Raw genomic sequence first — 14299 nt, 5'->3', positions numbered from 1 at the left:
CCCATCCTGACCTAATGGATACTGACTGTGCGAAATTTGATACAATAAAAGCAGAATACACATTCTTTTCGAGTATATATAGAACATATACCAAGATAAACCACTTTCTGGGCCATGAAACAAATGTGAATACAGGTTAAAGGATTACTGTCATATAAATTATGTTTTCTAACCACAAGACCATGAAGTTAGGAGTCCATAACAGAAAGATTTCTGAAAAATTCATATATTTGGAAATTGAACAACACACTTTGAAATAGTCCTTGAGTTAAGAAGGAATCACAGGGAAATTAAACATATTTGGAAATGAAAACATAGAATATCAAAATTTGCAAAGTACGGCTATCAGTTCTTAAAAACTTATAGTACTAGCGCTTATGTTAGAGAAAGAGAAAGGTCTCAAAGCAATAATTTTAGGTTCCTCCTAAAGAAAATAGGGAAAAAAGAACAAAGTAAACTCAAAAAAATCAGAATGAAGAAATAATAAAAAGCAGAATTAACGAATTGGAACACAGAAAAACAATATAAAAAATCCACAAAACCATAAGCTGGTTCCTTAAAAAATTTCATTAACATTGGTAAATCTTTAGCCAGACTGACCAAGAAAAAAATGAGAGAAGACGCAAATCACCGATATCAAAAATAAAAGAGGGGTTATCACTACATGTACAAGAAACACCAGATAGACAAGAAGGCAATACTACAAACATTTTTGAGGCAACAAATTAGAAAACTTAGATGATAAAGTCCTTGAGAGCCATACAACACTAAAACTCATTCAAAAAGAAACAGATCACTCAAACAATTCCATGTCTATTAAAGATATTGAGTTCATAGTTAAAAACCCCCCAACGAAGATAAAACTCCAGGCCCAAATGGCTTCGCTGGTAAATTCTACCAAAGATTTAAGGAACAAATAATATTATTTCTACACAAACAATTGCATACAATTGAAGAGGAGGGAGTTGTACCCCCCACCTTGTTTTTAAAAGGTAAACGTGACCCCTAAATGAAAATCATACAGAAACATTTTTTAAAAAGCCCCGCCCCCCCCCAGTATCACTCATGATAAGGGGCACAAAAAACCTTAAGAAACACATTGTATCAAATCTAGCACTGTGTACTAAGGACAGCACGTCACGCACGGGTAGGTGGATTGCCCTCAGGAATGTAAGGCTGATTTCGCATTAGAAAACCAATCAATGCAATGCACCATGTTAATATAATATAAAGGAGAAAACCCATGTGATCATCACAGTAGATGCACGAGAAGCTTTTAATAAAATTCAACACCTAGTCATGATTTAAAAAAAAAAAAAAAACTATTCACATTGTAAAAATAGAGAGGAAGTTCCTCAACCTGATAAAAGAAGTATAAAAAATCTACACTAACATCAAATTTTCATAACTTGCTATACTGAAATAATCTTAGGCTTAGAGAAGACTTACAAAAATAGTACAAATGGTTCCCATATAAACTTTACACACCTTCCCCTAATGCTAATATCATATGTGGCCATACTATAGTTATCACAACTAAGAAATTCACATCGGTACAAAACTGTTAACTACCAACTTTATTTAGATTTCACCATTTTTTCCACTTACGTCCCTTTTCTGTTCCAGGAGCCAAGCCAGTCACCATGCCACCTGAGTCTCCAATCATTCCTTGCCTTTCATGAAACTGATGCTTTTGAAGCTATCTGGTCAGTTATTGTGAGGAACATCCCTCTCTGTGGGTTTGTTAGGTTTTCTCATGATTATATTGTGGTTATGCATTTGAGGAAGAATACTACAAAAGTGGCATACCCTTCTGAGAGCGTCAGATCCAGGGATGCGGTCAGCATGTCTTAAGACTGGGCAGGTGGAGCTCGATTACTGGTTATGACAGTGTCTGCCAGTTTTCTCTACTGTAAAGTTACTCTTTTAATCTTCGTAAATAAAAAATGCTTGGGGAGAGACACTTTGAGACTCTGCAAACACTATCATCCTTAAACCTCTGCCCACTCATTTTAACATTTCCTGGTAGATCTACCATGCAGCAATTTTTACTCTTGTGTTCTAATGGTGATTTCATAATTCCTTCATTCCTTATAAATTTATTAATTAGAATTCCTCTGTAAGGAAAGCATATGCCCTCTTGACATTTTATTTATTTGTTCAATCATTTATTTTTACAGTATAGATTCATGAATATGTATTTTATTCCTTGGGTCATAATACAATATTATCTTTACTTATTTTGTTACTGAAATTGTTGCAGCTTTCATGATCAGGAATTATATAAGGTTGGCTCCTATGTCCTCGTAAATGCTCATTTCTATCTATCTTCATTTTTTTTTTTTTTTTTACTTTCTAGAACCATGAAATTTCTTTTATTTTCCCCATCCCAGCTCTGGGATCAACCACTTCTCCAAGTAACCTTGATTCCTTTTCTTGGAGAATGATATTTAGAAACCAAGATCTCGGTGCTAGCTGTGATCATTAACGCCACATTTAATGGTAAAAGACATTTTCTCCCTAAGATCAGGAACAAAGCCAGATGTCCACTCTCCTCACTTCTATTAAACACTGCAGTGGAGGTCCTCGCCAACATAAGGAGGTGAAAGAAAGAAAAAATACATACAGATTAAAAATGAAGTAAAACTTTTTATTTACAGAAGATCATCTATGCAAAGAATCCTATCTACAGAACAAGACTATTAAAACTAATAAGTGAATTTTGCAAGCTTGCACGATACAAGGTCATACAAAAATAAATTGTATTTCTATGTACTTGCAGTAAACAATGTGAAAATGAAATTTAAAAATACCATTTACATCAGAAGACATGAAATACTTAAGAATAAACCTAAAAAAATATGAGTTAGACCTGAACACTGGAAACTGACGCATTACTGAGACAAATTAAAGACCTAAATTAATGAAGAGATACACTGTGTTCACAGATCCAAAGGCTCAGCAGAGTTCAAACGTGAATTTTCCCCAAATTCCTTTACAGATTCAACATAATCTCACACAAAAGCCCAGCAGACTTTTGTTGACAAACTGAGTGTAAAACCCACATAGAAATCTATCTAGATAAATTCACTTGGAAAACGTCCTGCCAGACCAATCTTAAAGCTCGAAGGCACATCTGAGATCATAATTTTATGTGTGAGAAAAGTGATTTGTCCATTCCCACGCATGAAAGCAGCAGCAAACGCAGGGCGAGGACATTCACATTCAACTACTTCATTTTTTACTTTGCCTAGGGAGAGATCTAGGTTTTCCCTAAAGATACCAGCATCTCTACACGTGCCTTCATCTTTAGATTTGCCACAATATATAGAAAAACGGCCAATAATCATATATCTTCTAAAGCGTACTAATAAAACTAGTTAAAAATGCTTGATCTTACAATTAACCTCTAACAGATAAGTTACACATTTTAAGAATATAAAGGCCCTATGTAAATGTTTAATTTTACAAATTATTTCATAATCTATACTGTCCAAAGCACCAGATTCTTGACTGAATTCATTAAAATAGCTACTGGTATCAACATTCCCATAATTCCTTATCAGTGATACGCTACAACCCCAAATAGATCCCATCGCGTTTTTATAGCTTTTTAGAAAGAGACTCAAAGTGTAAGGATGCTGCTATCACGCTGTAGTTAGTTCTTCAAGTACGTAAGGATGGCTGAGAGCATCGGCGCCTATGATACCTGGGACACTCGGACGAAACCTGGAGCGGGGTCAGCCTGTGGTCAATTCTATTGTTTATGGAAACAGTGATTTTTGTGGTTATGCCTCTTTATACAAGATACTGAACCTTTTGTCAAATTAAGTGTCACCTATTTTTATCATTTATAACAATTTTAACTCATTTCTCCATAGACATTATCTAAAGCTACGTTTTGTCACTGCTTTCTTCCCTCACTACTTGTAGAATCTTCTGATTCCGTCCATCACGAGGCAGCTGCCCAGGTGTCCTACTGTCACCTCTACTCTGGGCCTGCTTGGGCCCGTGGAGCAGAGACAGGTAAGCCTGGCTTCCTTGCTGCTGTGCTAGTTGAGGTCTCAGCTTTCCCCAGATGATCCCAAACTACCATAACTCATAAACGCAGGGTGGACAAGGATCCAACACTTACCCATGGTAGAAACTCGAGAGATGTGAGTTTAACTGAAGTCTGAGTAGAAGCACTTAATATGGTGCAACTATTTTAAACACCTAGTTACAAGAAATGCTTAGAGAATCACTACATTCTCCCTTATCATAACATAATACAGGGAGGAAGTACTTGTCTCACGTCATCGTAATTCATGCGATAGCATTCTATCCTTACTTTAGGGACTTGCAGAGAATATGTGGCACAAAACACACTACATCAGTACTGACTGATACATGTTTCAGAGAAAAATGTGAAAAGCTGAAACGGAAGGATAAATCGAAATTGAAATGGAAGGACAACACGCACAAAATTACTGGACAAAAATTCTAAGCAAATACTGAATTACATTAAAAAATTTATATTTTCCCATAGGTTTTATATGGGCATTTGAAAATCAAAATTTCAAAATCAGTGTCTGTATTTACAATACCTAAAGTAGTAAAAATAAAACCAAATAAACAAAAATTAAAAAGATAAAACAGACACAAAAATTTCCTCCTCCTGAATTTCAGAAATTGCAGTATTAAAAACAATAATCGGATTACAATAAAAATAAAGTTATATAATTTGCAGCATCCATTTCATAGGTATTAAAGTCTGTTTCAAATAACAGAAAAGTCCAAAATAAGACCAATAAATGTATTACTTTGTTAAGAATTAAAACTAATTTGCTTTAAATTCTTTTTAAAATAAGGATCTTTATAAATAAATCTGAAAAGTTCATTTTAAAATTTAAAGCCATAAAGACAAATTAAAAAATTATGATTCTTTTTTTCCCCAGTTAGTTTTCCTAAAGAATAATTTTACATGGGTCTTTATTTTTTCTGAATCAAAGAAAAAATGAGGAGCGAACTAACAAATTATTGTGATTTAAAAAAAGGAAAAATCAACTGTTTGACCATACTGAATAAAATTATCAATAAAACTTTGTGCTAAGTTCAATATTCAATTAAATGATAGAGAAAAAATAGAAAGTATCATTATATCATTAAATTTTATTCACTTAAAAATTTTTCTGCCATAAGTTCATTTTAGCCAAAATATATAGACACCATGAAGAAAACGTACCTTTTTGTCATATACATCTTGCCAGTTTACTCCAGAGAAGAAACTGTGTCTCATAATTTCTTTTGCATCATCTGGTCCTCCACCAAGGCTATGAGGGCAGGAATAAAATTAAATGAGTATAAAACATTTATATAAGCCCCAATGCATAACAAAAAGTTTTGTGAAATGTAATTTTCTGTGTGGTAAATAGTTCTTGTGATAAATAGTTCTTGTGATAAACAGCCATAAAAATAAAAAGCGTTTGCCGTCAGATCTAATTTCTCTAATATGTCACTAACGAGAACGCGCCTCGGGTCAGCATGGCTCCGGAACAGGGCACAGGCTTGGAGACGAACCTGAAAGGGGCAACCAGCTCTGCAACTTGTGAGGCGTGTGACAATGGAAAAGCTGTTTAACCTCGGTTTTGTCATCTGTAGAATGGGAACACTACTACTAGCTGGGGGGATTATTGCAAGGGTTAGAAATAACGTAGGCAAGCACGTAGCACGACAAGTGGCAGCATTTATCAGTGCCAATTCTACAAACCAAATTTATTTTAGAATGAACTCATGTCAAAATACACCCTTTGTAACATAAATTATGACACGACTAAATTAGTTAGAGAAACAACGTGTAGAGCATTGCTAAGAGATAGAAACTCAAGGACTATCTTCATATCTCCAATGATTTTCCACAGAAACGAAACTGATGATTTGTGAAATATCTTTACAATGCAATTTGCTAAGCAAGTTTCAATATAAATTAAAAATTAAAAAAAAAAAAAATTCCCCCTCCAAAATCTTCAAAGGTGCTCTCATTTAACTGATGCCTCACACGAGATGAAATTCGGTGCTTTCTTAGCCTCCCCAGCTCATACAGTGCACACTAGTCGTGACAAAGAAAGAATGAGAGAAACGAAAAACAGGGAGGGAAGGAAGGAGGGAGGGAAAGAGGGAAATGAGAGACAGAGACCAAAAAAAAAAAGAACAGGGAAAGAATGAGGAAAAAAAGGTAAAGGAAATCTATTTAAGTCCGAATTTGATGCAGCAAGCTCTCTTTGGTCTTGTCCATGGTCAGGAATGATGTATGTGGGGGACACTGAACACCCCGGTCCTGCGGGGGGTGGGGGGATGCACATGTGACACGCGCGTGCATGTGTGTTTATTACGACTTGTACTGACGGATACAAAGGACGTGAAGCTCAAAATTTACAAAGAATTTCCTTTATTGTAAATTAACCAACTGATGCTCACAGAAAACTTTCGTTACTTTGTGCTGAACTCCAAAGCCATCGGCTGACTTTCGGGCAGTTCCGACAGAACACTAGCTGATATTTTTGTTTACGGAAAAGCCCGAGATGAAAGTGATGCGAGAGAGGCCGCGTCAGGGCTCCGCCTGCTCGTCAGTTACGTGACCTCTTTGCCGAGTGACTGGTTGATAGTTTTGGAACAGGAGGAGAATATTTCCTCGTGTTCTGTGCTATTCGTAATATAATGAATATAGATACACCAACCTTTAAGATTTAATCTGTATTACTAACATTTTATTTATCACTTCCTTAAATCTAAACAATCAACAAAACAATAAATCAAGCCCTGACTTACAGCGTTTGCCAGTTCCGGTGATGTGAGTAGCCCCAGCTCGGCCAATTTCAAGCTACCAACCTGATGTCACTCAACACAGAAGGGGGAGAGATGAGCAGAGGCAACCAGTACGCACGCCTCAAAGCACAGGCAATAGTAAAATGGGACAAATTAAAGGGTGATGGGGTTGACTGCGTATCACTTTTGATTTTAATATTTTTATTTTATTTATAAATTTGTCTAATTTAATTTTTACATAATGACTGTATAATACAACCAGGCCACAGAATTCATGAAACTTAACAACTTGGCTCTGATGAGCTGGTACGTCCAACTCCCACACATTCACACAGTGGGAAGGAAAACAACGAGGCCGTAGAAAACCAACGATTATACGATTCTAAAGAATTCTGGTTATTAGGTGTAAGAAACACATGATGGAAGGATTCAGGATCCTCTGACATACTCTCAGAGTGGAAAATAAGACCACTGGCTAATATCTGAATGTCTGTAGCGATGACCAGCACTTCCCACAATCTCGGGCTCCCATACCGGGGTCCACGCAGACTGAAGCGCCCCCGACCTGAACGTGCAGACCAGGTCAGGTCAGAACAGCCACGTTCGCACCGGAGCTCAGGCCGGCCACTCTGGGTGTGGGTGACACCCCGCACCCCGCTCCCTGGCCTCGCTCTTTCTCCTTCTACCAGGCTATGTGTGCCTCTACCCCAGGACACTGCAAGTTCTTTCGCGAGCAGGGATCAAGTACTGGATTCTCCAAAAAGTATTTTAAGCTTGTGCTTCAGGAGTCAGAAAAGCAGAAACACCAAAACATAGGTTTCCAAGAAGAGTTTAACATTTCAAAGTAGGCATCAAAGTAGTCTGCCTGAAAAACATCAGAAGTTCATTGTATTTTCTTATATACTTACATTACTGTTTATTTCGATGTTGTTTTATTTTTTATTACATTTATTGGGGTAACATTGTTTAATAAAATTATATAGGTTTCAAGGGTACAGTTCAATAATACGTCATCTGTATATTCATTTTGAATTATAACAAAATGGAGGGCAAAGTAAGAGTTGGGGTGGAGAACCATTACTACTTTGTAAATAAAACGTCTCCAAGTTTGTGTCATCCTCAGTTCTTTAGTGATAGTTTGGCTCTGGACACAGCCATCATTTAATGTGAATTTACCAATACATATAAAGCTAAGGTATTGGCCATGCGAAGTCTAAGAGTATAATCTCCGACTGCCATTCTAGAAGCTGGGAGATTCTTTAACACGAGCTTCCTCAAAGTGTGAAACTGTCAATTTCAAAGTCAACGACCCCCTAATACACAACTTAAGGCTTTGAAAGAACATCGAAATATGATTTGCACTAAGATATTTATAAGAACATGAAACTCCAGTATCTGAACGCCAAACTCAAGCCTCAGTGCAATGGATTCTTTATTTCTAGAAACATCGCAGAATCCATATTTTCCTAGTGTTGCTGAATGCAACGTGAGGTCAGCTTTTCCTGTAAACTCTGCAGAGGAGGATAAAGGGGATGTCAAAAGAGTGATCGTAAAGTAACGGAAATAAGAAACAAAAGCAAAATGACAGTTGACCGTTCGATAGAACCGACAGCAACAGCAAAGAGAATCAGAAAAATGCAGGCCGAGTTTTAAATAGCTGAAGAGGAATGACGTCGAGGTGTACGATGCCATCTTTGATTATGTTCGCGATGACTGTTCAGGTCCTTCGTCGGCTCTTTCTCCTGCCTGCCAGGATTCTGTCCTTGGCCCCCCTCTCTGTCCTCTGCTCTCCCGGCCACTCCCGTGGCTCCAGCTCCGTCCTGGGCGGCTGGGGACTCCTAACCTGGACACTGGTTGCTGCGTGTCTGTCAAGCACTGTGCTCTTCCCAGCGGCTCGCTTCACACCTCCCAGGCTTCACGCAGAGACCTCGGCGGTAGAGCCGCACCCAGTATCAACACGCACCGCACCCCATCAAGCCGCCTCCTCTGCCTGTGCTCCCAGTCATTACTACAACTCCCTGCTCCAAACTAGTCGCCCAAGCTGAACCTGCGGCATCCCGGAGTCCTCCCGCTTCCTCGCCGCCCTACTCAATCACCCGCGGAGCCTTACTCACCGCTGTCACCGCTGCCGCAGCAGCGACCCCGCCCTCGCATCCGGGCCGTTCCACGGGCATCTCACCTGCTTCGTCTGCCTACCCGGCCCTTCACTGCTCCAGTCCACCCACGACAAAGCAGCCGGGTTACCTTTTCATAGCACAAATCTGATTATCCACCCCTTATTTTTAATAATTCAGTGGCATCTCATCCCCTTCTGAATAAAGATTAAATATTTTCTAAGAAACATAAGGTCCTAACAATCTAACACATCAGCTTCATCTCCCAATGTTACCCAACTCATATTCTACACCCCAGTCACTGAACTTCTCAAATGCCATGTTCATTTGCAATTCTAGCTGTTCTTTGCATGTAAATTTCTCTGCGCGACGCCAATGCAAATTCCAGCTCCCGCAGGAGCCAGCTCCAGTCTTCCAACCCCTAGACAGAGCTAATAATTTCGACAGCAATTTCTACGCAGTATAACCTGAGCACCTGTGAATATGTTCTGTGCCCCGCTAACATATGAACATCTAGAGCAGAGACCGTTCTGCCCGTCCTTGCATCCCCCGGACGTTTTCATGCGGCGGTGGAGGGGCTTGTCCCATCTACTGTAAAAGGAAATGGAGGATAATTGAAAACACCGCATCTTCTGTCTAGACGATATCGACCTCTGGGTGCCAAACTTTAAGAGGTTGTCCTACATACCAGGCCACTCACAGTGACGGCCGCAAAGGAAAGAGCTGTCAGTGTCACCTGACGGGTTCAGGAAAGGATGGGATAAAAATTCGTTGTCCTTGAAACCAAGGCAAATATTAGATTCCAAATCAAGTAGATAAAATAGAAATCCTAGCTCTGTAAAGAATGCCTATCGCCAAGTGCTACCCGTTACATTAATTGTGAAACCATCAAGTTAAATGGAATACACTTCAAAAGCTGAACTGAGAAAACGATGCATTGTAAACAGATCTATAAGAGACATCAAAAAGGCACCAAGAAACCTGATTTCTACCCTCATTCTACACGAATGTTCTGTGAGCTCTAGGATAAATCACGTCAGCCTCTCTGGGCCACCGTTTTCTCCTCAAGCAGAAGGGAGAACAGCATCTACCCCATCCACAGGCTGCTGACAAAGCAAGGAAGACGACACATATGAAAACGCCCCGAATAAAAAGTCACTTTCCGGATGGAAGAACGCAGTCACTAGAACTAGGAAACACCTTTTCGAATGGTTCTTCACAAAAGAAAAAAGGTGGTTCTTCCTTAGTTAGGTTTGCTTATTTCCGCTGAAAGTAAAACCAAGTTCCTCATAACTTTAACAGCTAGGAGCATATAATGGAAAGCATCTCTAAGGTAGACAAAGCCCACATTTCAAGATTCATTTATTCTTTCACTCGTGAATTAAGTCTATCAACAAATACATATTGATTATGAACATTGCAAAAAAAATTTTTTTTGTGAGCTGTTATGAAAGATCCGACAATATATGAAGTGCTGTACCCTCAAGATGCTTAAGATCTAAGAGCTGTTCAGAAAAATACCAATATGCATACAAAGCTAGATGAAAGGACAGATACACAGATACACACAAACACGTATGTTAAGGGACATCAAAATTAACAGTCACTTCATATATGACTTATAAAAACGCATGTGTAAATGAATATATAAACAGCAACAAAGAACACTGTAGCTCATGAAGCAAAGGGCTGTAGGATTGTTCAGGTCACAGCTATAGCTACCAGAATAGAAATACAAAGCATATAAAGATCTTTTTTTTTTTTTTTTTTTTGCCATTAATCCTTTCAGCCACACATGGAAAAGTGTATCTTCAATGACGAGCAAAGAATGTCGTTAAATATGCTGACAGAGGCGGGGGTGGGAGGAGAGCAGAGAGATAAGTCTGCCCTTTTTACAGCGTGAATCGGCAGAAATATAAAGGCCCAGAGACTGGAAGGGGGGAAAGGGATCTTCTTATGCCTACGAGAGCAAGTACCAGGGCACTTAAGAAAGTTCACTCACAACGTGGATAATAAAACTCTCAAAATCCTTATTTGGTAAAATCTGCATAACGTTTCCAAGTCAGAAAATAGTTGAGGAAATTTTTTAAATGTTCTGTGTTATGCAGTTAAAAATAAGTCAGTATCTCAGTGGGAAGATGTCTACACCAAATACATAGCTTCTTGGAATTAGTTATGTTTGAATTAATTTCCATATCACAATTTCTAACCACATGCATCAGTAACTCGCTGGGTGTAATTTGTCGCTTACCGTTTATTTGGATCCTTTATCAAGAGCCCTGAAAGCAACGATTTTGCATCTGAAGAGAGTGTTCGAGGAAATTTAATGTCTTCCATTAGTATTAGTTCAAAAAGTTTCTCGTGATCCTGGTTGTAGAAAGGCAATCTCCCACACATCATCTCATACATGACGACGCCAAGGCCCCACCAGTCCACTGCCCGGCCGTAGTCATTATCTTCCAACACCTAAAAGCGAAACCAGTGAAAAGATTAACTACTACACATCGACTTTTAAAGCTCTATTTATGAAATATAAGATTTTTACATAGAAATGAATCTTAACTCTCAAAGCCTACGTAGACTATTTTTAGATCTTGACGTTTAAATTATGAAGTATCCTACGAAAGATATAAATCACATCAAATATTTGAAATGTTCAATATATATCCAGAAATGGTCAGAGTATAAAAAAAGGGGTCCAGTCGTACAACCAGTTCTAAGTAAATGAGCACAGGAATGCGCTAAGGGCCAAACGAAGACCTCAGCATACCTGCAAACTTTCTCTTCGGCCTACTTACTTTTTCATTCTGGCTCACTGATGGAGACTGTTAAGTAGCAACTTAGAGCTAAGGTATGCGAATTATAGAGCATATAATGTGCCTTACACATTCCTGCATTAAGAATAACTAAGTAACACAAATCAGACAGTGAAAGAGAGAAGTAGACACACACAGTGCTATGCAGAAGCGTACGGGGCATGACAACCATGAAAATAAATTTGAAGACTTTTAGAGGCCCGTACTTTTAAACTCTCTCAGGCAATACTTAGCCATTGAAGTGAATATGAAGGTTTATTGTCTGGGTTGTTAATAAACGTTGGTATCCAAAGCTTTAGTACCTCACGACGATTTTTTCTATTAAACATAAATAATAAAAATCATGGGCTCCATACCTGTATGGTATACGTCCTTTGTTTTCCAAAATATGTTAAATGCAAAATAAATTTAGTAAGAAATGATATAAAAGTGTCAGGCTTTGTTAGAGCAAACTGTTCAAATCGAAACATGATAACTTGCCATTTGTCCCAGGAAAAATCTGATTCTATCTTTTTATTAGATGTGTTCCTCATCCAATGAAATCTTCTTCATTTATTTGGAACTTTCAATATTTTATTTTAAGTTACCATATTTGAATCATTTTAAAGCTTACTTTTTTGAAATTTATCAATTAAAATAATCTTACAACTGATTATGTAAGAAAGAATCTGATACAGAACAAAGTAGAACTCACGTTCCAAACTTTCTTAGTTTGAAATAAGTAAATATGCTGTTGATGATTACTCCAATGTGACTTTCATTTGAAATTTACCAATAATTCAATTTCATAGGATTGCACGTGGTATTTTTGACAGTAAGGCACTTAAACATGGAGCACATAATTTCAAGGAAAAACTACATTACTTAAAGATCTATTTAGTAGTGTTTTCAAATGCCATAAAAATTTAATTTAATTTAATCGTTTTATTGTTTGTTTTGTGGCTAAAGAAAACTAGGAATTGCACTGGCGAGATATGAACACAAGTGCAGTTTTCCCAAAAATATTCTGTAAATCACAAACTAAGTAAACTCTTTTTGGGAAAAACAACAAATTCTCATTTTCATCTTTAGTCAAAAATATCTCTAATATCTATTTGTCTGAAATGAGTAACGTAAGAACATATAGAACGAATAACCTGAAGAAGCAGAGGAATTCTACTTGTTTACGTAAAGGAAATGCTGTATATATAATTTTTAAATACCAGTGACTTTGATTATTCAAGAATCTATCTCATGTCCAACTAGTAGAATGGGCCTTTTGCTACTAGATCCTGGATTTTACCTAAAAACGAAAAATTTTAAAATCTAAGTAACCTTTCATTGCATTCCTACAACATCAACCAAACAGTGGCACACACAAAAAAAACGAGCCAAATGTGGTTTTTAACCTCTTTTTTTCATAAAACCATAAAAAGCATAAAAGCTGGATTAACTGCCTCCCGAATCCACATTTCACCAGCCGGGTTCTCATCCCCAGCTGGCAAAACTGGCAATCCTTTATTTTTGTTTAAATACCTGGTTTGCAGCCAGAAGAGAAAGTGAGTACATAAAAAAAGGGTTTTATTTTTGAAGAGAAATAAGCATCTGAAAAATAAAACTGCATTGTAAAAGAATCTGTTTGGTAAAATAAAAATGTATTTTATTTAGCTTTGTAAAATGAACACTGATTCTCAAACTAAGTGATTTTGCTTCTGAACATGATGTACTTTAACTGATATATAGATATAATGCTATACAATTAGAGCTGTTTGCTTTATCACTTTGTACTGAACAAATCTGATGTAATATATTATCTTTTTGACATGTAAACTTAAGCAATGTTGAGGAAGAAAACCCTAACGACTCAGCCAGCCTTCTTTATTTAAGAGTTTCCTATCAATTAAAAAGAAAGATTTCTGCTCAACTCCTACGTCCAAACAGCTGGAAGATGAAATACACAGTAATATAAATAAAAGTGATTATAACATTCTACATGTGGATAATAACAGAAAACATGTCACGACTATTCATATAATATCCTCTCCTTAAATATAAATCCTTTCAAAACACAATACTCCGAAATACTGTAGAAATTTCAGAGTGAAATTAAAATCCACAGCCTCATTTATATTATTTGTAAAAGATAATTTTTCTCCCTTACTCAAAGCACTTCTTTTTCCAAAATTACAGTAACATAAAATTTATATTCTTTAACCTAAGAGTTGCAATTCCTTCTGGCTACCTCTGATGATTCTTTTTCTAGCACGAAAAGGCTAATTTACTTGATGGTTCTCATGAGGGCCAGTGGGGAAGTGGAGGGGAAGCAATGGAAGCCTACACTCCAACTCCACTACGGCGCAGGTTATCGTGTGGTGTGGACCTCAATGCAGATCAGAATCTGCTCCAAGGGAAGCGATCCACTAAAAGACTCACCCTAAAGAATCAATCTAAAGAAGGTGTCTTTTTGCCATAAAAATCAATGTTACTGACATTGAACTAAACTCAAGGTTTAAGTATGGATACGGACACGTGGTATTTCCCTCTGTCCCTATTATTCTCTGTAACCATAGATGCAGCTTTATAACT

The 14299-nt window shown here is 37.4% G+C and overlaps 1 protein-coding gene across 8 annotated transcripts in view; it reads right to left on the bottom strand.

The window, feature by feature from the left end:
- AKT3 (AKT serine/threonine kinase 3) overlaps positions 1-14299 on the bottom strand; it is a 282574-nt gene that overhangs the window by 19031 nt on the left and 249244 nt on the right. For all 8 annotated transcript variants that reach the window (XM_023536572.1, XM_023536569.1, XM_023536574.1 and 5 more), the window contains 2 exons: positions 11170-11384; positions 5225-5312 (listed from right to left, as the gene is read on the bottom strand). In XM_023536572.1, the coding sequence (XP_023392340.1) occupies positions 5225-5312; positions 11170-11384 (303 nt within the window). The remainder of the gene's footprint in view (positions 1-5224; positions 5313-11169; positions 11385-14299) is intronic.

This window comes from Pteropus vampyrus, unplaced genomic scaffold, assembly GCF_000151845.1.
Source record: "Pteropus vampyrus isolate Shadow unplaced genomic scaffold, Pvam_2.0 Scaffold159, whole genome shotgun sequence".
Lineage (NCBI taxonomy): Eukaryota > Metazoa > Chordata > Mammalia > Chiroptera > Pteropodidae > Pteropus > Pteropus vampyrus.
Note: the sequence above shows the minus strand (reverse complement) of the source record. Positions and strands in the feature narration are given on the sequence as shown.